This window comes from Carlito syrichta, unplaced genomic scaffold, assembly GCF_000164805.1.
Source record: "Carlito syrichta isolate Samal-C Ts95f unplaced genomic scaffold, Tarsius_syrichta-2.0.1 Scaffold307091, whole genome shotgun sequence".
Lineage (NCBI taxonomy): Eukaryota > Metazoa > Chordata > Mammalia > Primates > Tarsiidae > Carlito > Carlito syrichta.
Genome location: NW_007251187.1, coordinates 73,793 through 98,438, shown reverse-complemented (window position 1 = coordinate 98,438; position 24,646 = coordinate 73,793). Strand labels below are relative to the sequence as shown.

Genomic DNA, 24,646 nt, shown 5'->3' with positions numbered 1-24,646 from the left:
AGGAGACTTTGGTAGGACACTTATGTGTCCAGGGATGATAGTTTTGATGTTGAGAATAATGTTTTGGCAGGGAATGGAGGCTCACGCCTGCAATCCCAGCACTTTGGGAGGTGGAGGCGAGAGGATTGCCTGAGCCCAGGGGTTCGAGACCAGCCTGGGCAACTTGGTGAGACCTCATCTCTACAATAATCAAAAAATAGCCAGGCGTGATGGTACATGCCTGTGGTTCCAGCTACTTGCAAGGTTGAGGCGGAAGGCTCGCCTAAGCCCAGCAGGTCGAGGCTGCAGTGTCCATAAGCAGCATGCCACGGCACTCCAGTCTGGGTGGCAGAGTGAAACTCCTACTCAAAAATTAAAAAATAAAAAATAAAAATAAAATGATTTTTTTTTTCTTGGGTACAATATGGAGTCACTTGGAGCTGGAAGTTGGGGACCAATTTCCTAGAAAACAGAGACCAAGGCAAAAGGTCACTTGCTAAAGCATCATGAGGGTTCCTTTTCAGGGGAAGCAAGAGTGAGGAAACAGCTGAGACTATGCCTTGATTAACTACTGCCGTGTGATCAATCACGCCTGACTGTAGCAATGGAACACACATCTGCTCTCTAACAGTTTCTGATGTCAGGATTCTGGCCTTTCTCCACTGAGTGTCCTGGCTCAGGGATCCCTCTGGCTGAGGCTGCTGTCCTCTTGAGGTCTGGCTGGGAGGGTCTGCTTTCAGGCTCATTCCTGCAGCTGTCAGCGGGCCTCCGGTCCTTGAGGGCTGGTGACTGGAGACATCAGTTCCGTGCCACATGGGCCTCTCCACAGATGCAACTGACTTCCACTAGGTGAAGAAAGAGAGAGAGAGAAGCCAGGCATGGTGGCTCACGCCTGTAATTCCAGCACTTTGGGAGTAGAAGGTGAGAGGATTGCCTGGGCCCAGGCGTCCAAGACCAGCCCGGGCAATTGGCAAGAACTCATCTCTACAATAAATAAATTTTAAAAATTAACTGGGTATAGTGGCGTGTGCCTGTAGTTCCAGCTGCTTGGAAGGCTGAGGCAGAAGGATCACCTGAGCCCAGTAGGTTGAGGCTGCGGTGGCTGCGAGTGTGCCACTGCACTCCAGCCTGGGCAACAGAGTGAGACTCCAACTCAAAAAAAGGAGAGAGAGCAAGAGTCAGGGATGACACAGTCTCTTTGAAACCTAATCTCAGAAAGGCATCCCTTTTTTTTATTGAATCAGAGTCTCACTCTGTCGCCCAGACTGGAGTGCAGTGGCACACTCATGGCCACTGCAGCCTCGACCTGCTTGGCTCAGGTGATAATTCCACCTCAGCCTTCCAACTAATTGGAATCACAGGCATGTGCCACCATACCTGGCTAATTTTTTGATTTCTTGAAGAGACGAGATCTCGCTATATTACTCAGGCTGGTCTCGAACTCCCAAGTTCAGGCAATCCACTTGCCTCCACCTCCCAAAGTGCTGGGATGACAGGCTTGAGCCACCACACCTGGCCACCCTGTCTTTAAAAAAAGTGAGTCACTGGGTCCCTCTCACCCTCCCAGGGAGGGGATTATACTTGGGCATGAATACCAGGAGCAGGGATCACTGGGCCATCCCAGATCGCTACCCACACAGGCAGGGAGGGAGGGGAAGCACTCATCAGGCAGCACGTGCCTGGTTGGCCACAGTTTACAAAAACACCTTCGTGGCTGGGGACCACTCTGGGCATCTCCGAGAGCTTTGGGGTGCACAGCAACTCAGAGCAGCCTGTGAGGAGAGAGGAGGTGGGGGCACTGCATTCCTGCCCTGTGGCTGCTGGGACAGAGTGCTATGAACCATGGGGCTCAGAAAGTTAGAGCTTCCTTCTCTCCCAGTTCTGGAGGCTGGAAGTCGGAAATCTGGGTGTCAGTGAGCCCGGCCTCACAGAGGCTGGAGGGGGAGATCCAGCTATCGGCAGCACCGGGCAGTTCCTGGTGGCTCCTCGCAGCTCCTAGCGGCTCCCGCAGCTCCTGGCACTGCTTGACTTGTAGCTGCCTCCCTCCAGCTCTGTCTCCATCTTCACGAGGCTCACCTCCCTCGCTGTCGCTCCTCTTCCTATGAGGACACCCGCTATGTTGTAGTGGGAGCCCGCCCTATCCAGTAGACGTCACCTTAGCTCTTCTACAGTGACCCTTTTTCCAAAGAGGGCCACATTATGAGGTCTGGGGGTGAGAATGTCAATATGCCTTGGGGGGGATGTAACTCAGCCATTATGAGCACCTTGTTTTTTATTGTTTTTCTTTTTCCTTTTTTGTCTTTTTTGAGTTGGAGTCTCACTCTGTCACCCAGACTGGAGTGCAGTGGCACGCTCACGGCCACCCCAGCATTAACCTGCTGGGCTCAGGCAATCCTTCGGCTTCAGCCTTCCAAGTAGCTGAAACTACAGGTGCACGCCACCACATCCAGCTAATTTTTTGATTTGTTTTTGAGATGAGGTTTTACCAAGCTGCCCAGGCTGGTCTTGAACCCGTGAGCTCAGGCAATCCTCTCACCTCGGCCTCCCAAAGTGCTGGGATTACAGGCTTGAGCCACCGTGCCCAGACACTATCCTATCTTTTAATATTGGCTTAATCTATAATCTTTTTTTTTTTTTTTTTAATCAGAGTCTCACTCTGTTGCCCAGGCTTGAGTGCAGTGGCACAATTCCAGCTCACCCCAGCCTGGACTTCCTGGGCTCAGGCAATCCTTCCACCTCAGCCTCCCCATTAGCTGAGGTTACAGGCTTGTGTCACAATACCCGACTAATTTTTTGATTTTTTTTGTGGAGACGAATTCTCATTATATTGCTCAGGTTGGTCTCAAACTCCTGGGCACAAGAGATTCTCCCACCTCTGCCTCCCAAAGTGTTGGGATTGCAGACATAAGCCACTGCACCCAGCACATACTGAGTCTTATAATCCCAGTACTTTTAGAGGCTGAGATAGAGGGATTGCTTGAGGCCAGGAGTTCGAGACCAGCCTGGGCAACATAGTGAGACCCCAGCTCTACCCAAAAAAAAGTCGCTGGGCATGGTGACATGCACTTGTAGTCCCAGTGTTTTTGTCAAGTTTAACAAACCAGCTGCCATCCCTCATGGTCAATCAAAGACCAAAGGCAGAAACTGGGACCAAAAGGGGGTTTGATTTTCGCAATCGGGTCACAGGGAGACGAGTCAGCATCATTACCAAAAACCTGCCCAAAGCAACACAGACTCATTCCGGTTTTTGTTTTTGTTTTTGAGTTGGAATCTCACTCTGTCACTCAGGCTGGAGTGCAATGACACACTCACAGCCACCGCAGCCTCAACCTGCTGGGCTCAGGCAATCCTTCTGCCTCAGCCTTCCAAGTGTGTGGAACTACAGGCATGTACTACCATGCCCGGCTTCTTTTTTTTATTATTTATTGTAGAGACGAGGTTTCATGAAGTTGCGCAGGCTGGTCTCAAACCCCTGAGCTCAGGCAACCCTCTCACCTTGGCCACCTAAACTGCTGGGATTACAGGCTTGAGCCACCACACATGGTCTTCATTCCAGTATTTATACCCCAAATTCGTAGCCCTTTACCCAACCGTAGTTCGAAGCCTATATGCATGACTCAGAATTTTCTGAGAATTTTCTTGAAAGTCTCCTTGTCATGCTGACATTTTTAGATAACATTCTGAAATTTCCAACATGTTCTTTTACAGTTTTCCAGAGGACGGGACAGATAATTGCAACATTTGGAAGGAAGGGAAAATCACAACATTTAAAACGATAGCTTTGCTGGGCGTGGTGGCTTATACCTGTAATCCCAGCACGTTAGGAGGCTGAGGCAAGAGGATTGCCTGAGTCGAGGGACTGGAGACCAGCCTGGGCAACTTGGCAAGACCTCATCGCTCCAATACATAAAAAAATTAGCCAGGCATGGTGGCATCCGTCTGTAGTTCCAGCTACTTGGAGGGCTGAGGCAGAAGGATTGCCTGAGCCCAGAAGGTCAAGGCTGCAGTGTCACTGGGCAACACTGAGACTCCAACTTAAAAAAAAAAAAATGATAGTTTTAAAACACAACTGTAACAATTCTGTTTCCAGAACCCTGGTCCATAACAGTCCGATGCCCTCACACTCACTGATGGAGGGGAGATAGGCAATGCCCACACCAAGCATTCAGACATACTCTTGCTGGCCTTGGACCATTCTCCATGTCTCCTAACTATCAGGTGGTCTGGCGTAACTGGCTGCTTCTTCTCCAGCACCAGCAGCTACGTACTAGATAAAATTGGCTTTCCAGACCAGTCAGGAAAGGCTGGATCAAGGAAGAAGAGGGAGAGTAGCCACATTCCGAGGACGGTGTGGGGAAAGGAAAAATGTGCATTTCCTTTTTTTCTTTTTTTTTTTGAGTCAGAGTCTCATTCTGTCACCCAGGCTGGAGTGCAGTAGAATACTCACGGCCACCACAGCTTTGACCTGCTGGGCTCAGGCAATCCTTCCGCCTCAGTCTTCCAAGTAGCTGGAAACACAGGCATGTGCCACCACACCCAGCTGACTTTAAAAAATTTATTGTAGGCCGGGCTCAGTGGCTTAGCCTGTAATCCCATGCTTTGGGAGGCCGAGGTGAGTGGATTGCTTGAGCCTGCAGGTTCGAGACCCGGCTGGGCAACTTGGCGAGACCTCATCTCTACAGTAAATCAAAACATTAGCTGGGCATGGTAGCACATGCCTGTAGTTCCAGCTACTTGGAAGGCTGAGGCGGAAGGATCGGTGGCCGGGAGCAGCCACTGCACTTCAGTCTAGGCAACAGAGTGAGACTCCAACTCGAAAAAAATAAAAATAAAAATAAAAATTTACTGTGGTGCCATGTTGCTCAGGCTGGTCTCAAGCCCCGGTTCAGGTAATCCTCTCGCCTCCACCTCCCAAAGTGCTGGGATTACAGGCATGAACCACCATACCTGGCTAAAAATGTGCGTTTCTAAATTCAAGTGACTTCTGCATTTAGCCCAACTCAGCTACAAAAGAAAGTTTCTTAATACATGCTTCTAAGTCCCTTTGTTTTGAGTCAGAGTTTCACTCTGTCGCCCAGGCTGGAGTGCAGTGGATCACGGCTACCAAAACCTCAGCCTGCTGGGCTCAGGCGATCCTTCAGCCTCAGCCTTGCAGGTAGCTGAGACTACAGGCATGTGCCACAATGCCCAGCTAATTTTTTGATTTATCATAGAGACAAGGTCACACCATGTTGCCCAGGCTGGTCTCGAACTCCTGGGCTCAGGCGATCCTCTCACCTCGGCCTCCCAAAGTGCAGGGATTAGAGGCATGAGCTGCCGCACCCAGCCAGAATTTAAGTCTTTTTTGAAGGACTAGTCTAATATAAACAAATATAACCAAAATGACCTCTTTTTGTCTAGCTACTCGGGAGGCTGAGGCTGAAGGATTGCCTGAACCCAGGAGGTTGAGGCTGCAGTGAGCCATGATTGTGCTAGAGCACTCCAGCCTGGGCAACAGAGTGAGACTTTGACTAAAAAGAATAAAAATAAATAATATATATATAAAATATAAAGATACATAATTTTCCAAATGACTGACTCAATGAAGAGTTTGCCTACAATGCCTCTTTTTACCTCCCACCTCCCATATCCACCTTGCCCTCCCTGGGGAGGTGGAGTCACCCTCTGGCTGAAGTGCCCAGGTCCTGCCCTCTCCCCTGATGCAGAAGGAACCAGAGCGGAAAGCCTGGAGTGGCGAGGCCAGTGAAGAGGCCGGCACAGCGATGCCTGAGGAGACGGCGAAGCCAGGAAGGGGAGCAGAGAAGTACCTGTGCAAGGGAGGAGGCAGTAGGCATGGTTCCCATGCAGGTGGTTCAGTCAGAGAACCGAGTCAAGGAAGAGTCCAAGGTTCCCAATCATCGAGGGTGGGCCCTGGGGATGGCAGAATCACCTGGAAGGCTCTTAGGTTCTCCTGAACCTGAGACAAGGATCCAAGTATAAGGGGCTTATGTTGGAGGCAATCCTGTGAAATGTCAGTGGAGAGGGGACAGTAACACAGGGAAAGTGGGAAGTCGGTGGCCACAGGAGACAGCGGGAACTTGATGCTTCTCCCACAGGGAATTTTGAACAGGTGCAAAGCACCTGCCACCTGTGAACCAAGAGCCAGGCCTGAATGTGACTCTTGCTCGATGTTGCTGAACATAGCTCCTGGTGGTGTCAATTGTCAGCACTCCCTGCTGGCCCCAAGGAACCCAAGAAAGCCTTCAGGCAGAAGTCGTGGCCCTGGGATGGAGGTGGGATTGACGGGCGCCCAACAACGAGGTCAGGGGCTACAACCTTGGCCATACCCGAGACAGGGGAGCTGGAAGCAGGAGAATGGGAGCCAGTGTCCAGGGCAGACATGGAGTTTGGTTCCAGACACGTTCCAGGGTGGGCTCCAGACCCAATGGGAGAGACAGGTCACTGAATGGAATAGGACTGATAATTTAAGCTAAGGTAATGGATGGAAAAATCCTAGAAAGAGAGAAGGATAGAAGGCTGAGAGCTACTGCATGAACAAAGGCAAACCGGGCACAGTGGCTCAAGCCTGTAATCCCAGCACTTTGGTAGGTTGAGGCCGGAGTATGCCTGAGTCCAGGGGTTCGAAACCAGCCTGGGCAACTTGGTGAGATCTCGTATCTATAATAAACAAAAAATTAGCCAGTTGTGGCGACATACACCAGTAGTTCTGGCTACTTATAAGACAGGTAGAAGGATTGCCTGAGCCCAATAGGTCGAGGCTATGGTGGCCATGAGCATGCCACTGCACGCCAGCCGGGGTGACAGAGTGAGACTCCCACTCAAAAAAAAAAAAAAAAAGACAAACAGCCAAGTTCATGATTTGGCTTAGACTGACTTTCCAGGAAGAGAAGTGTTTTGTTTTGTTTTTTCCCCACAACACTTGCCACTACCATTCAAAGTTGCCACAGGAGGAACAGAAGGCCCAGCATTCTTGAGAATGTCCCAGGTACAGAACAGCTGATATGAGATAAATAATTTTGACCCCAAAACTGTTCTAACTTCTGTGACCTCAACACTCGAGACCCAGAAAAGCCAGTCCATCCTCTGCCAAAGTTTCTTCCATCTCTGAAGCTGTGGACCAAACCTCCTCTGATCTGTTTTCACCAACGTATCTTCTGGAAAGATTCAGGGAACAAGCGTCTAAGGAGAGAGATCATTTGGCACCTTCTTTGGGGGATGAGGTTGACAACAGAGGAATCAGGAAGGTTAAGGCCATGACAACAGCTACTGGGAAAGGTCAGGAAGGGCTGGCTTTGCTGGGCACCCCCCACAGACAGCGCATGCACTGCTGTGCTGCCTTAAACGCCAACCGCAGGGAAGTGCGACGTGACGTCACTCCACTGGGTATTTCAGGCCACCCCCTGTGGTCTCTCTGGGGTTCTCTTTCCTGAACCTCTGCTTGGGGAAAAGACCCAAGTGGCAGGAGGTATCACACCTACAGGCACCTCCAGCTGAGTCTATTTATGGGTGAACCAGACTCACCTGGAAGGATTCTGCCGTGCTGGCTGGGCTCGGAGTGGGTATTCTGGGAGGGGTGTGTTCTCATCTGAGCGGAGGGGAAAGGCTGCCAGGAGGCAGTGACCCCGAACATTGAACTGAATGATGCCATTAGGAGGGGGACTTCCATCCCACCAGCAAGCCTAATTCACTAGCTTGGAAAAAGCCAAGTGGGACAGTGATTAGGGGCTGGGTACTTGAATCCTGCATGACTCAGAGAAAGTTGCATAACCTCTCTGTGCCTTGGTTTCCCCATCAATAAAATAAGGGATAATAAGAGTTCTAACTTCTTAGAGTTGCTTCTTGTTTTTTGCTTTTTTTTTTTTTTTTTGAGTTGGGGGTCTCACTCTGTTGCCCAGGCTGTAGTGGCACAATTAAGGCTCCATAGCCTCAACCCCCTGGGCTCAGGCAATCCTTCTGCCTCAGCCTCCTAAGTAGCTGGATCTACAGATGTGCACCACCACACCTGGTTAATTTTCTTTCTTTCTTTTTTTTTTTTGGAGAGACAAAGTCTCACTATGTTGCCCAAGTTGGTCTTGAACTCCTGGGCTCAACCAGTCCTCCCTCCTCAGCCTCCCAAAGTGCTGGGATTAAAGTATAAGCCTCTGCACCCAACCTAGAGTTGTTGGTGGAACAGTTCCTAGCACACTAATGAGGACTTTATACCTGTTACCCATCCTAGCTACTTGGATCAGAAACATCAGACAAAGATGACTCACAGTTGCTTGGAAAGTAAGCTGCTTTCAAAACTTCTTTTTTTTTTTTTTCAAGTTGGAGTCTCACTCTGTCACCCAGGTAGTGGCTCACTCACGGCTGTTCCAGTATGAACCTGCTGGGCTCAGGCAATCCTTCCACCTCAGCCTTCCAAGTAGCTGGAACTACAGGCACACGCCACCATGCCTGGCTAATTTTTTGATTTATTGCAGAGACAAGGTCTTGTCAAGTTGCCCAGGCTGGTCTTGAACCCCTGGGCTCAAGCAATCCTCTCACCTCAGCATCACAAAATGCTGGGATTACAGGCGTGAGCCGCTGCGTCCTACCAAAATCTCATTTCTAAACCATCTGAACTGATGTCATTAGACATCCATAACCTCTGATGCACACTGGTCAAAGTGAGAAGTAACACGAAGACCCGCTCTCTCTTCCCTCTCACTCAAAGAGACATCAGTGTGAACATCAGACAGACTGAGAGTGCAGTTCAAGATCAGGAGCGTGGGGCTCAAGAGTCACGTGGTGGCCAGGCACAGTGGCTCACACCTATAACCCCAGCACTTTGGGAGGCCGAGGCAGGAGGATTGCTTGAGTCTAGTACTTTGAGACCAGCCTGGGCAACATAGCAAGACCTCGTCTCTACAAAGAAATTAATTAAAAAAAAAAAAAGTCGGCTAGGGCACAGTGAAATCTCATCTCTACAATAAATGAAAAAAATTAGTCATGTGTGGTGGTGTGTGCCTGTAGTTCCAGCTACTTGGAAGGCTGAGGCGGAAGGATCGCCTGAGCCCAGCAGGTCAAGGCTGTGGTGGCCGTGAGCATGCCTCTGCCCTCCAATCTGGGCAACAGAGTGAGATTCTGACTAAAAAAAAAAAAAAAAGAAGAGTCATACAGATCTCTATGACTGATGTTCTCAGGTAGGATGCTTGGGTTTTCTGGGTCTCTGTGTTCTCACCTAAAAAATGGGGATAATAGTAGTACTGGCCTCATGGTGATTTACAAGCTAAACTCAGATCGTAAATGGTTCTCTGGGAAAGGGAATGGCATGAGGCCCTTCCTGGAAGCCTGAGGCAGTGGAGCCCCGGCAGGTTGTGTGGGCAGGACCCGCAGGGGAGAGGACCTTCCATGCCACTTAAGGTAACAATAGGACTCCGGTGGATGCCTCCTTTGCACTCTCTGAAGTGGGGAGAACATAATGACACAACCCTTGGGGAGGGGCACCCTGGAAAGCTGGGCCCCTTGTCAGGCCCCTCGAACCTTGTAAGAGGAGCTCCTGAAGGCACTTTTAAAAAATTTTTTTTGAGTTAGAGTCTCACTCTGTCCCCCAGGCTGGAGTGAGGTGGCATGCTCATGGCCACCACAGCCTCAGCCTACTGGGCTTAGGTGATCCTTCCACCTCAGCCTTCCAAGTGCCTGGAACTACAGGTGCACGCTACCACGCCTGGCTAATTTTTTGACTTATTGTAGAGATGAGGTCTCGCCAAGATGCCCAGGCTGGTCTCGAGCCCCTGGGCTCAGGCAATCCTCTCGCCTCGGCTTCCCAAGTGCTGAGATTACAGACTTGAGCCATCATACTCAGCCTGAAGGCTCTTTTCCAGGATGGCATCAGGAATTGAGGTTTGAAGCCGAGATTTGGGGCAGGATGGAGGGCTCACCCCCTACTCAGGAATCCAAATGAGCCAGTGCACTACACACACACTCACACATGCACCCCCCACACACATACATGCACTATAACACATATGTACACACACATGCACACACTGGCCCCAGGCTCCGACACTTTAGCTTAGACCTTCTGGAAATGTCACTAGAGAAAGTCCTTTAATGTGGAATTCCAGGCAGAGGAATGACTGGGGGGTGGGGAGCAATGCTTAGACACTCACCCTCAGCTTACATAAATATATCAGGGCCTGTTCCACACTCAGGAAGAAGTTCTGCTGTGAAAAACAGTTTCTGCAAAATGGTTCAAGTGCTTGGGCTACCCATGAACACCTCTGAGCACTAAAGCACCCTGAGCAAAAAGGAAGTCCACCTCTCCCTCTGCCAGCCCTTGAGACCATGTCCCTACCCCATCAGTAAGACGCCTTTGGGACCCTCAAGAAAACACAGGGCTTTGTGGTGGTTTATTTTTTGGTCTGGTGTTTTTGAAAAGGATTATTTCTCACGCACTGAGACAAATCAGTTTCGAAAGAAAAAGCATACAATGTTGTCTTTATTTTACCGTGGAGATTTTGTGCTCAAAGGTAAGGAATCGCCTTGTATAAAACAACCAAATAAATAAATAAATAAATAAAAATAGGAGTCGCTTCACAGGGGATCCCGGGGTGGCGAGAGCACCCCCTGTGGAATCAGAAGTAGGTGTCTGCCGCTGGGACCTCCTCCTAATGCCTCCTCAGCACTGCCGGAGAAGAGAAAGGGGGTGACGGTTAGGGTGGGGGGCAGGAGCTGAGGTCCCATCACCACGCACCACCCGGCCACGCCCCACCCTGGTCATCAGTGAACTCGGTGTTTGAAGCTTTGAAATCATCCATCTCTCTGGGCTTCAGTTTCTTCGTCTGTGCGCTGGGGATTGTCATCGCCCTGGTGTTCCTGCTCCCCCGCTTTGAGGTTCTAGGCGCTTTAAGGAAACTGGGAAGAAGGTGTTTCGGACTCCTTCTTCCCCAAGGAGGGACTGCCAGATGATGAAAAGACCCTAAGGAGATTCTGCCCCTTTGATGGGAGAGGCGGGGGTGGGTAGAAGGTGGTTGGGACTCATGGGCACCGTGAGAAACAGGCTCCTCACACAGGAGTTCCACGAAGACAGTCCTTGGCCCTGAAGACTGCCAGGCGTAATGTTCAGGCATCCTTCCTTCAGAGAGTGCGGTCCCCAGAGACAACCAACCCCGAGGTGACGAACAGCAGGACACGTGGGAACGGGGTGGTATGCCAGGTGGCACGGGGCGGGGGCAGGGTGGGCTCACCATTGCAACCCAGGCCGCTGTGGTAGCCGATCCGGTCCAGCCTCTGCCCAAAGCAGCCTGAGTCCCGCATCATCTTGGGGCTGTGCGGTCCCTGTGGGGCCTGGTGGGCATTTTCTTGGGGTGCAAGGGCAATCTTGAGGTCAGTCTCCTCGGCCTCCCCGGCTTCTGCAGGGCCATGGCTCTGCTGGAGGGGTCCTGGGGCCACCTGCCCTGCCTGTAGCTCTGGCACTTTGTCCGGCAGTCGGTCCAGCAGCTCCTGCAATGGATGGGGGAGCCCGAGCCTCAGAAACCCGCACCTCAGCTCCCTCGCCCTCGACGGCACCCAAGCGAACCCATCCTTGGAAGCAGGGTCCTGGCATCCAGCCACTCCTTTCCCTTACCACTCATTCCCAAGGGAAAGTAGGGATCTCTTGGGCCCCAAGCCCTCCCAGCTGGCCACTCTTTGAAGTCCCTCAGCACTCACCTCTATCCCGGACAGCTGCGGGGTAGGGCTCGTGACATCCAGAGGGTGGGAACGACCTCCCAACGGCGACAGGTGCAAGAAGAGGAGGAACAGGAGCACCTGGTGCAGCGACGTCTGGAGGCTCATGGCTAGAGGCCCGGGAGAAGGCGGTTGACACTGCTGCTGCTGCTTGGTCCACCTCCTAGCCGCTCTCGGGCACTCTCGTGGCTCCTCCGGCCACCGCGGGCCTTTTATCCCCAAGCCGGGTGTCCCCTGCCCTGCAGGGTTATCTCTGATTTATCAGCCACATTCCAGCAGCTGAGCTCAGGGCAGGGGAATGCACCCCTCCGCGCTGCCGCGAGCGCTCTGGGAGGGGGGAGACGGGGAGCGCAGGCCTTGTATAGCCATGGGCCGGGCCGGGGGCGGGGGCGGGGGACACCAGACGTCCCTGTCTCCCGCTTCCTCGTTTTCTGCAAAACTCTGGGGCCTTGGCGTGGTGCGCTCCCCTTCCCTCCCCACCCCGACCGCTGCTGAGAAGGGCCGGGGGACCCCAGCGCTCCGAGGCCCGACCCGAGCGCGGGGCGCACCGGGTGACTCAGGGCCAGAACAGCCCCAGCAACCTCCCACCTCGCCCGGCGAGTCTCCCTCCCTGAGCGAGGTCCCTCGCCCGCTGGTCACTCGGAACCCGCCTGACTTCCTGCGCCCTCCGGGTCTCCCGGGCGCCCTGACCACTGTCCGTGGTGCTGATTGCACGGATGAACTTCACAAGCTCTCAAGGGCTGTTCTGCTCAACCAGATTCCCAGGTCAGAAGACCTGCGTGAGGGAGGGCAGGAGACCTCCGAGACTCCTCCCCACTTTCTCTCAACCCTCATTCCCATGAGCCTTACAGCACTGGGATGCTGGTTCTCCAATGTCAACTCATTGACAGCCAGGGTGTGACAAGGAATTTCTGGAATGCCCTTCTCCCATTCCTTAAAGGGAAGAGCAGATTTGGTAGGAATTTTGAGAGACAAGACCCAGAGATGAAGTCATCCAGGAATCCTCTGTGTATGCTTTCCAGATGCCAGCACCTGCTCTCTCCCACAAGCCAACACAGGAAGGAAGAAAAAAAGAAAGCCTGGAAAGATGGATATCTAACTCCTGGGAACCAGGGGTGCAGGGGCGCCCCTCTCCCATGCTGCCACCAACCATGAAATAATTCCCATCAATAGGAGGTCTGGACCTCCTGTCGCTGATTAGAAATGAGACTCTGGGTCAGGCACTATGGCTCACGCCTATAATCCCAGCATTTTGGGAGGCCGAGGTGAGAGGATTGCCTGAGCCCATGGGCAACTTGGCGAGACCTCATCCCTACAATAAATCAAAAAATTAGCCACATGTGGTGGTGCACGCCTGTAGTTCCAGCTACTTGAAAGGCTGAGGTGGAAGGATTGCCTGATCCCAGCAGGCTGAGGCTGCAGTGAGGGTGAGCATGCCACTGCACTCCAGCCAGGGTGAGAGAGTGAGACTCTGACTCGAAAAAAAAAGAAAGAAAAGAAAAGAAATGGAGACTCTGGGCCAGGCACAGTGAATGGCTCATGCCTGTAATCCCAGCACTTTGGGAGGCCGAGGTGGGAATTGTTTGAGCCTAAGAGTTCAAAACTAGCCTGGGCAACATAGCAAGGCCTCATCTCTACAAAAGAGCAAAAAATGAGCCAGGTGTGGTGGCGCATGCCTGTAGTCCCAGCTACCTAGGAGGTGGAGGTGAAGCCTAGGAAGTCAAGGCTGCAGTGAGCTGTGATTATACCACTGTACTCCAGCCTGAGCAGCAGAGTGAGACCCCAACTCAAATAAATTAAAAAATGGAAGCCAAGCGTGTTAGCGCATGCCTGTAATTCCGGCTACTTGGAAGGCTGAGGCGGAAGGATCTCCGGAGCCCAGCAGGTCGAGGCTGCGGTGGCCGGGAGCGGCCACTGCACTCCAGTCTGGGCGACAGAGTGAGACTCCAACTCAAAAAAAAGAAAGTGTAAAAATAAGATTCTGAAGAGAAATGTCCTCAGAAGGGACCATTGCAGCTTAAATACTCCCCTAAAGCATGTATGACAGATGCCACTACCCTGTCCAGAGGATTTGTGTTAACAAGCAGCAGGATGGAACAGAGGGGCTGTCTGGGAAAGGAAATGGTTGTGGCAGAGGTGGAGGGAAGGTCAGCAAGAAGACACTGGGAGCGCTAAGCAAATTGTGCCTAAAAAAATAGCGTCTGCCAGGCACTGAGTGAGATCAGTACCATATTATTCCTCATTCTTTAGTCAGGGAAACTGAGTTCAGATGAATCAATTCACTTTCCAAGGTCACACAATTGACAAGAGATGAAGCCTGGACTCCAACCCAGGCCTTCTGATTCCAGATCTGAAGCTCTTGAGGGCAAGGTGTTTCTGCGAAACTTAGATGAATTCTTTGTCATCTATGAAGGCTCTGGGAGCTGTGCTGTGCTGTGTAGGTGTGGGGGTTGAGTCTGGGGCAGGGGAAGGGAAAGTAGGTCTGCTTAACAGTTTGCAGATGATGGTGGGGATGGGTAGGGACAATGAGCACAAGCACATCACAGGAGGAGTAACCAAAAACTAAGTGGAAGGGAGGGAGGCGATAACAGTCAGCCAGGTCAGAGCCGATCAGAGGGTATAGGTGCCAAGGGTGTAGAGAGTTCCTCATGCATCAGGAGATAAGGGCGGGGAAGGAAGGCAGAGTCTATCAACCAGCACCTGCCAAGAACTGACTCTACATCTAGCCTGAGCCTCACCTTGCTCTTCTATACAATGGGCAAGTGCTCTCACCTTGCAAGGACTAGAAGGAAGAAAATGATGTTTGCAAAAGTCCACAGCACTGTGGAAAAAGCCCCAAAGGAAGACATGAGACAGCAATCCTTATACTGAAGGAGATTGTGATCTCGCTTGGGGAGACACCCCATCCCAGGGGGACAATTAAGTGCCAAAAACACTGATGCAGTCAGTGGAGGAGACTGTGGAAGAGGACTTGAGGGAAGACACAGGACTAGATATGTCTTCCAAGGCCTTCTGCCCAGGGAAGGATGACATACCAATCAGCTGACTCATATCAGCCCCCCAAACATTTATTGAGTACCTACTCTATATCATACATAATCTATTTGATGAAGCTAATTAGTCCATCTGTCACAGAATTAGTGTACGAAGATTAAAAATTTTTTTTGAGTTGGAGTCTCACCCTGCCACCCAGGCTGGAGTACAGTGGTATGCTCACAGCCACCACAGCCTCGACCTGCTGGGCTCAGGCGATCCTTCTGCCTCAGCCTTCCGAGTAGCTGGAACTACAGGCATGTGCCGCCACACTGGCTAATTTTTTTTATTTCTTGTAGAAATGCAGTCTCGCCAAGTTGGCCAGGCTGGTCTCGAACCCCTGGGCTCTGGCAATCCTCTTGCCTCTGCCTCCCAAAGTGCTGGGATTACAGGCTTGAGCCACTGCACCCAGCACAAGGATTAAATTAAACAGTGTTTGCTGTAGGCTGAGTAATAACCCCTCCAAAGATGTCCCAACCTGTGAATATGTTATTCAACATGGCAAAAAGGGCTTTGCAGATATGGTTAAGTGAAGAATCCAGAGGTGGAGATATTCTCTCGGATTATCCAGGAGGGCCCAGTGTAATCACAAGGGTTCTTATGAGAGAGGGGCAGGAAGAACAGGATGAGGAGAGAGAAGATGTAAGGGTGGAAACAGGTCAGAGAGAAGAGGAGACCACACTGCTGACTTTGGAGATGGCAGAAGAGGCCATGAGCCAAGGGGGGTAGTTGGTCTCTCAAAGCTAGAAAAGGCAAATAAGTGGATTCCCACCAAGGGTTCCAGAAGGAACACAGGCCTGCCAACACCTTGGCTTCAGCATGGTGACACAGGTTTCAGACTGCTGTCAGAAAATATACGTGCGTTATTTTAAGTCAATCAGCTTGTGAGACTTTCAGCGGCAAGAGGAAATGAATACAGAGTATATAAAATGCCATGAACGGTGCCTGGCACATGGTAAGCCTTCGGTAAAGATGGTAGTAGTGGCAAAATTGGTTCTCACGGGTGTCAGACCTTAGGTACTAGGTCCTGGCCACAGAGAAAGAAAGAAGACCCTTAAGTCATTCAACAACCTTTCATCGAAAGCCTGGGGTCATAGTGGTCCGGAGCCTGGACTGAAGTCACACCGTCTGGATTCGATCCATCTCAGTTTCTTACTACCTGTGTGATCTTAGACAAGTTGCTTCCTCTCTTCTTGTTTCCTCATGTCTACCTCGCAGGGTTGTCGTGAGGATAAACGAGACTGTGCAGGAATAATCCGATGTTCCTGCTGGGAGGTGGGGATACATGATGGACAAGACAGTCTCAGCCCCTGAGGAGGAAGCAAGGCGGATGCAATCACAGGCCCCCAGGATGTCATGATGAGGAGAAAGTGGTGCTGGGCAGAGGCCTTGAAGGATGAGAATGAGTTAACCATGAGAAGGGAGGTGGGGAGGGCACTCTGGACAGAGCATCTGTGTGAGCAAAGACTGGGGGCTGGTTAACAGGTCCACCACCACCCTAGGCCTTCTGCAGAAGGAAGAAGACACGGGAAAGGGAAGCTTTGACTGGTCAGTGTGCCCAGTTCCAGTTGCAAGACTTTTCTGTAGCCTCCTCTTGTTCCCCCCCACCCCGGCCCCAACCCAGCCTGGCCCTGGCAGCATAGCAGTGGCATGAGAGCACTGGGTACCTGGGGGAAAGAGACACAGGAAGCAGGGAGTCCTGGCGAAGAAGGCAGGAGGCTGTCCAGTCTCCACCCCCTGCTGACTCTGTGCTTCTGTGCACGTCGCTTCTCTGCTCAGGGACTCTGTGGCCCTTGGTGTACAGTGGAGGGATTAAACTAAGGTTTCTGCCAGGCACAAAAGCCCTGACTATGATAGGCATCTTCTCCCAGGTCATGCTTGGGTCTGCTTGCCAGCTCCCTCCCCCAGCAGCACCTCCAGCTTCTGTGACCCTTAGACTTTCTCCAAACACCAGAACCACCTGCAGAAGGGAGATCAGATCCTTCCCAGTCGTGGCAGGCATGCAGGCGTGTGTGTGTGTGTGTGTGTGTGTGTGTGTGTGTGTGTGTGTGTGTGTGTGTGTGTGTGTGTGTGTGTGTGTGTGTTGGGTGCTTTGGAAAGCAGCATGGGTTATGTAGACCTTCTCTGCTCTTAAAGTAAATCTTTAGACTGATGGTTAACAGGGAGGACTGAGCTTGGCAGCCGGGAAAAAAATAGCTATAAACTCCCCCCCCGCCATATCTGGTCATATTTTCTTTGCTAATGTTCTCTCTCTCTCCCTCTCCCTCCTTCCCTCCTTTGCTCTCTCTACCTCCCCCGTTTCCTTTCTCCTTCCCTCCCTCTTTCTCTCCCTCCCTCCCTTCCTCTCTCCCTCCCATGGCTATACCCTCTTAAGGACAAAGAACTCTGAAAGTGCCACCTTATCCTTCCCACCACCTCCAGAAAGGACCATACGTATTTATCCCCGTGGCTGACATTCTGGCGACATCACTGGAGCCCCTGGACCTAGCAATGCCTGAAGTCAGTCCGCTTTGGACTTTTCAGTTATGTGAGCCAATAAATCTGCCCCTCTCCCCCTTTTTTGTTCTGCCACTTCTGTCCCAAAGAGTCTTAAGGGATACAGTCCCTGAAAGAAGCAGCTTGCCTTTTTCCCAGAAAAGTTTGTTGAAAGCAAGACATCTCAACCCTTGGTCATGGTCTAGTTCTCAGACAAGTGTTCTGAACACTGTTTAATGTAACTTTCTCCTCTTGTAACACAAGTTAGTTCATTGCTTCCCAGAAGGCTGTGGGGGCTGGAGAGAACATCAGAAGCCTGTGTTCCTTCCTATCTGAACAGAGGCGGGAGGGATGCAGGAGGACGGTCCTGGGGGAGACCCCAGAAGTTGCACCCCACAGGGCTCTGTCCCCGTACAGCTAGGAGAGATGGAGGAATTAGAAGGCCCAGAGCCTGCCTTTGAGTTGTCTATTGGGCAGCTAGATCTCCCCTCGTCAGGCTGAAGGGAGCTCCTTAAGGCTAGGTCCCATCTCTCAGGCTCATGCCTATAATCCCAGCACTTTGGGAGGCAGAGGTGAGAGGACTGCTGGAGCCCACGGGTTCAAGACCAGCCTGGGCAATTTGGTGAGATCTCATCTTTAAAATAAATCAAAAAATTAGCTGGGCATGGTGGTGCGTGCCTGTAGTTCCAGCGACTTGGAAGGCTGAGGTGGAAGGATTGCCTGAGCCCAGCAGGACAAGGCTGGGTGGCAGTGAGCAAGCCACTGCACTCCAGCCTGGGAAATAGAGTGAGACTCCAAAAAAAAAAAAAATACTAGGCCCCATCTATCAGGGAGTTTTGCATAGCCAGAGATATTGTGAGAAAGGGATCCTTTGGCCTCCTGAGGTGGCTCTCTCCCGAGATCCTCTTGGTCCAGGATCCTCGCCTCTTTCCTTTCCCACAGAAGAGGCCAAGGCTCATCTCAGCTCAGAACCATAAGCCTAGATGTGGGTGTGATGCTTGTTCTCTAATGCTGCTAGTCCAGGAGGAAGATGAGATCTGTACCCAGTGTCTTGTGGGGTTGGAGTTAAGGTACCAGGGATACTGCTGCTAACCCCTTTTTTTTGAGATTAGAAAATATAAGCCGGACTTGGTGGCTCAGCCTGTAATCCCGCGCCTTGGGAGGCCGAGGTGAGTGGATTACCTGAGTCCGCGGGTTCGAGACCTGCCTGTGCAACTTGGCGAGACCTCATCTCTACAATAAGTCAAAAATTAGCTGGGCTTCGTAGCGCGCACCTGTAGTTCCAGCTACTTGGAAGGCTGAGGCGGAAGGATTGCTGGAGCCCAGTAGGTCGAGGCTGCAGGGGCCAGAAGCGGCCACTGCACTCCAGTCTGGGCGACAGAGTGAGACTCCAACCCCCCCCAAAAAAGAAAAGAAAAGCAAAAGAAATAGGGTCTCACAATGTTGCCCAGGCTGGTCTCGAGCTCCAGGGCTCAAACACTCCTGCCTCAGCCTCCCAAAGTGCTAGGATTATAGGCATGAGCCACGGTGCCAAACCAAACTTCCTAGAATTACTCTAATAGGAGTATGCTATCAGATTTCTGATAGGGCTCTCACTGACACACTTTGTCATCATCACTGCCACTGTCATGGTCACCATTATCATCACTACCACCTCATGTTTTTGAGCTTGGGCCTTTCTTCCTGCCTATGACTGCTGGGCCTGTTGGGTAGACAATTCCTCATGGCTTGTCCAGGGCAGGGTTGGTTGAATTGAGCCCTCTGGGTTGGAGAGAGGGGAGTGCCCCGGGCCTTAAAAGGGTCAGGAAGAAGTCAGGATGGTCACAGGGCCTGCCAGGAACTTATTTTAAGGCAGCCCTTGGGCCTGTCACCCACTCTCAGCCACTATCTTCCACAAGACTCCCAGGACACGCCGGTGTGAGGTGAGGGGTGACTCACACATGCCTTCCCACTGAGCTCTCCTTCCTGGTCTGGCTGGCTCTGGCCGGCAGGCCTGGGGCTGGACTGCCAGGAGTTCAGGTCCTCTTCCTGTCAGAGGGGGCCAGAGTGGAGTATGAGGCTCTAAATGGCCATGGATCTGCAAGCGACTGGCCAGCTTCCAGTTCTCTCCAGGACAGAACAGCCAGTGGCCTATGTCCTGGCAGGGACAGGGAGAGCAGGCAGGGCCATTCAGAGGTGAGCACCTGGCAAGCTCTCTTTTCCTAGTAGCCATGTTTAACCTGGGAAAGGCTCTAATTCACTCATTCATTCAACACACTTTTTTTTTTTTTTTGAGGTGGGGTCTCACCCTGTCACCCAGGCTAGAGTACAGTGGCACAATCACAGCTCACCACGGCCTCAAGCTCCTGGGCTCAGGTGATCCTTCCACCTCAGCCTTCCAGAAAGCTGGAACTATAGGCATGCACCACCACATCCGGCTAATTTTTTGATTTATTGTAGAGATGAGGTCTCGCTGCCCAGGCGGGTCTCGAACGCGCTGGCTCAGGCAATCCACTCACCTCAGCCTCCCAAAGCCACGGGATTACAGACTGAGCCACCGAGCCCGGCTTCACCACAGTCTTAACTCCCTGGGCTCAGGCAATCCTTTCACCTCAGCCTCCTGAGTAGTTGGGACTATAGACATGCACCACCACATCCGGCTAATTTTTCTGTAGAGACAAGATCTTGCTATGTTGCCTAAGCTGGTCTCAAACTCCTGGGCTCACACAATCCTCCCACCACAGCCTCCCAAAGTGCTGGGATTATAGATGTGACCCACCATGCCCAGCCTCAACAAACATTAATTGAGTGCCTACTCTGTTCTAGGGGCTGAGGAGACAGCAGTAGACAAAAGAGATGAAATCCCTGTCTTTGGGAGCCTGTATTCTAGTGGAAGCAAGATAGACGATAAACTACATAACTAAAATATTCGATGTATTAGAAGGTGATGGTGTTAAGGAGGAAAACAAAGCCAAGCAGAGGCGAGGCTACTGAGTGTTGGCTCTTGGCAGGAAGGTCAGGAGGAACTCACTCCAGAAGTCATGTTGGTGCAGAGACTTGGAGAGGAGGAGGGCACCTTCAAGAGACTTAGGGGAAGAGAGTGCAGGTAGGAGGAACAGCCGTATCTGGAAGGTCCCAGAACCACAGGAGGCCAGCACTGGGAAGTGAAGTGAGTGAGGAAAGGGGCAGGGCATGGCCTCAGAGGTCGTGAGGGTTTCACAGAATGCAGCCTTCCAGTTAGGACTTGGACTGACTTTATTTCAAGTAAGACAAGGCCGATCAAGTGTTTTGAGCCAAGGAGAAATATGGTCTGACTTATGAGGGGCTCCCACCTTCAAAAAAAAAACCCAGAAATTATTTTTTGGAGGGCGGGCCTCTTGGAGTATAGGCTTCCACTCCTAGATAAGTGTCCTAAGACCCATTGGCATCAGCTATCAGCTAGTGTTGTTGTGAGAGGCTGCATTCGGCTTCAGTGAATTGCTTTTTGGAGATTCTTTCAACACGTTTGCCCATTTCAAGATGGGTGATTTATGAGCGCACCTGCCCATATCACCTTGAGTGTTCAGCAGTTTTTGACCAAAACCAGCATGACTCCTATACCCCACGCTTTCTTTTCACCCAATCTTGCCTGATCAATTGTTTTCATTTCCCTGGATTAAAAAAGTCCTCAAAGGGAATGTTTTGCCAATGTGGAAGAGGTGGGGGAAAAAAAGGCAGTGGAGGCGCTAAAAGGGATCAAAATTGATGAGTTCAAAACTGTTTTGAGTAGTGGAAAAAGTGTCTCAGTAGGTGTATTACAACAGAGGGTACTTGGAAGGCAACTGAAGTTTAAACATGTAAAAATAAATACACAATTCTAGGGGTTTTTTGGGTTCCCCCCACCCTTGTATATTAAGTGTGGTCATGCCTATTCCGGAGAGATGGTCCCAAGTTCCTTTTATGACTCTTTCCATCTGCCTCAGAAGTCCAGGTCTCAGGTCCATGAGACTCCTCCAAGCTTCTGAGTTTTTTGTTTTTGTTTTTTTGAGTCAGAGTCTTATTCTGTTGCCCAGGCTGGGGTCAGTGGCGTGTTCGTGACCCCCACAACCTCAACCTGCTGGGCTTAGGGGATCCTTCCGTCTCAGCCTTCCAAGTAACGGGACTACAGATACACTCCACCATGCCCAGCTAATTTTTAGGTTTACCATAGAGACGAGGTCTTGGAAAGTTGCCCAGGCTGGTATCGAACCCGTGGGCTCAGGAAATCCTCTGACCTCTGCCTCCCAAAGTGCTGAGATTATAGATGTGAGCCATTGTGCCCGCCTCCCTTCTTTGTTAAGGACACCTGTCATTGGATTTAGGGCTCACTCTATCCTATATCCAGCACGTTTTCCTCTTGAGGTCTCCAATGACATCTTAAGTTCCCGAGTGAGGATGTGAGCACATCTTTCTGGAAGCCACCGCTTAGCATACAGCCCCCCATGCCCCACTGCCAACTACGGGTCTTACAGCTCCACGTCCTCTGCTGATCTTTACCCAAACATCTCAACCTGCCTCACAAGTCCCTGCCTAACCAGCCTGCCTTGCTTTCCACTTTTCTCTCTGGGCACAAGCTTTGCACCGTGCTTTCCTGAACCGCCCAAAGCCCAGCCCTCAAGCCCCTGAGATGCTCACACTGCGGTTACTTCCTCCACCTAGTAAGCTCGGCTCGCCTTAGTGACATGTTTGCTGTGACTGACTGCGGTCCAGCCATCCCACTCCCTTTGCCCTTGATTCCTCCTCCCCTGAGTCTCCCCAGGCACCTGGTATGGACTTCCATTGACATGCTTTCCAGCTATAGCATGTTACCCAGAGGTTCATTGGCTTTCCCTCTGGGGCGCAGCTCCTTAGGGCACAAACCAGACTCCACCATCTTTTTTTTTTTGAGTTGGAGTCTCACTCCGTCGCCCAGACTGGAATGCAGTGGCCGCTCCCGGCCACCTCAGCCTCGACCCGCTGGGTTCCAGTGATCCTTCCGCCTCAGGTTTCCGAGTAGCCAGAATCACAGATGCGCGTCTACCACACCCGGCTAATTTTTGATTTATTGTAAAGATGAGGTCTCGCCAAGTTGCCTGGGCGGGTCACGAACCCGCGGGGTCAGGCACAGGCAATCCACTCACCTCGGCCTCCCAAAGTGCTGAATTACAGGCTGAGCCACCGAGCCTGGCCTAATTTTTGATGTATTATAGAGACTAGGTCTCACCAAGTTGTCCAGTCTGGTCTCGAACCCACAGGCTCCAGCAATCTACTTGCTTCAGCCTCCCAAAGTGCTGGGATTACAGACTGAGCCACCAAGCCCAGCCTAAATTAGATTTTTTTTTTGAGTTGGAGTTTCACTCTGTCACCCAAGCTGGAGGGCAGTAGCACACTCACAGCCACCACAGCCTCGACCTGCTGGGTTCAGGTGATTTTTCTGCCTCAGACTTCCAAGTAGCTGGAATTACAGGCTTGCACCACCACGCCTGGCTAATTTTTTTCACTTATTGTAAAGATGAGGTCTTGCCAAATTGCCCAGGCTGGTCTCAAACCCGTGGGCTCAGACAATCCCATGCCCGGCCTCAGACTCAGCCATCTTATACCCCGAGTGGCTAATGCAGGACCAGACGCGTTCAAGAGATCTCACCAAATGCATGCTGGCTGAGCAATGCATCAGCATGTTGACATCTTTTACATTTACATGTTTTAATCCATACATGTATAGTTTTAAAATAATTTTGAGATATAATTTACATATCATACAATTCATCTGTTTGACATGTACAATTAAATAGCTTTCATATATCCAGATTTGTGCAACCATCTTCATAGACAATTTTAAAACATTTGCTTTTTTTTTTTTTTTTTTGTCAGAATTTCACTCTGTCTCCTAGTCTGGAGTGCAGTGGTACACTCACAGCCACTGCTGGCCTTGACTGTTGGGCTCAGGTGATCTTTCCACATCAGCTTTCCAAGTAGTTGGAACCACAGGCATGTACCACCATGCCTGGCTAATTTTTTTTTATTTATTGTAAAGATGAAGTCTTGCCATGTTGCCCAGGCTGGTCTCAATCCCCTGGACTCAGGCAATCCTCTTGCCTCTGCTTCCCAAAGTGTTGGGATTATAGGCGTGAGCCATCACACCCGGCTAATTTTTTGATTTACTGTAGAGACAAAGTCTTGCCATGTTGCCCATGCTGGTCTCAAACTACTGGACTCAGGAGATCTTCTCACCTCTGCCTCCCAAAGTGCTGGGATTCCAGGTGTGAGCCACCGCACCTGGCTAAAACATTTTAATCATCTAAAAAAAAAAAACCCCTAACCTTTTGGCCATTATCCCCTCCTTGGCCCTGCCACCCCCCAGTCCTAAGCAAACACCAATTTTCTTTCTGTCTCCACAGAACTGCCTTTTCTGTATATTTCATATCAATGGAATCACACAATATGTGACCTTTTGTGTCTGACTTCTTTCATGCAAAATAATATTTCCAAGGTTCATCCATGTTGTAGCATGAGTCAGTGCTTCACTCCTTTTTATGGCTGAATAATATTCCATTGTGTGAACATTTGTCAATTGTGAACATTAAGTTGTTTTCCTCTCTAAGCTATGATGAATGCTGCTGCTATGAATATTCATGTACATGTTTTTGCGTGTGTGGACATATGTTTTACTCTCTTGGGTATATAACTAGGAATGGAATTGGTGGACCACAACTCTCTGTTTAATTTTGAGGAATTCAATACAGAGGGTACCAAAAAATGTATACACATTTTAAAAAAGAAAAAAACTGTATTAAAATTGTAATACTTGTCGGGCACAGGGGCTCACACCTGTAATCCCAGCACTTTGGGAGGCTGGAGTGAGGGAATTGCCTGAGTCCAGGGGCTCGAAACCAGTCTGAACAACTTGGAAATACCTCGTCTCTACAATAAATAAAAAAATAAACCAGGCATGGAGGTGCACACCTGTAGTTCCAGCTACTTGGAAGGCAGAGGCGGAAGGATCACCTGAGCCCAGCAGGTCAAGGCTTTGGTGGCCATGAGCATGCCACTACACTCCAGCCTTGGCGACAGTGAGACTCTGACTCAAAAAAAATTGTAATACTCAACATATACTGATACCAAAAGATAAATACAAGTCACGTTTGACATCTGCAATTACAAGACGTGCTCAAAGTGGTTACCATCAGTGTTCAGACACTTCTGATTACAGCAAACTAAAAGTAATACATAGACAACATCTCTTAAAATGCATATACATTTTTTGGCATTCCCAGTGGATTCATATATAAAGTTTTAATATATTTCTCTATGTTGCCAAAGAACTGCTATATTTATCCCTTTAAATGGTTGTGTTGTTGTCTAAAACTGAGTTTAATATTCTTAGTATAATTTACTATTATCTAATTTGGGCTTAAATACTGCCTAGATTTTTTGTTGTTTTTGTCAATTTAAATAATGCTGCTATAAATATCTTTTTTTTTTTTTTTTTTTT

The 24,646-nt window shown here is 50.5% G+C and overlaps 1 protein-coding gene across 1 annotated transcript; it reads right to left on the bottom strand.

The window, feature by feature from the left end:
* Positions 1 to 10,568: 10,568 nt before the first annotated feature.
* On the bottom strand, positions 10,569 to 11,788 carry NPPB (natriuretic peptide B). Its single transcript, XM_008063832.1, has 3 exons — positions 11,653 to 11,788; positions 11,190 to 11,445; positions 10,569 to 10,627 (listed from the first exon to the last, which is right to left on the bottom strand). Exons 1-3 carry the CDS (start codon positions 11,776 to 11,778, stop codon positions 10,611 to 10,613), a joined length of 399 nt encoding a protein of 132 aa, XP_008062023.1. The 5' UTR covers positions 11,779 to 11,788; the 3' UTR covers positions 10,569 to 10,610.
* Positions 11,789 to 24,646: the final 12,858 nt, after the last annotated feature.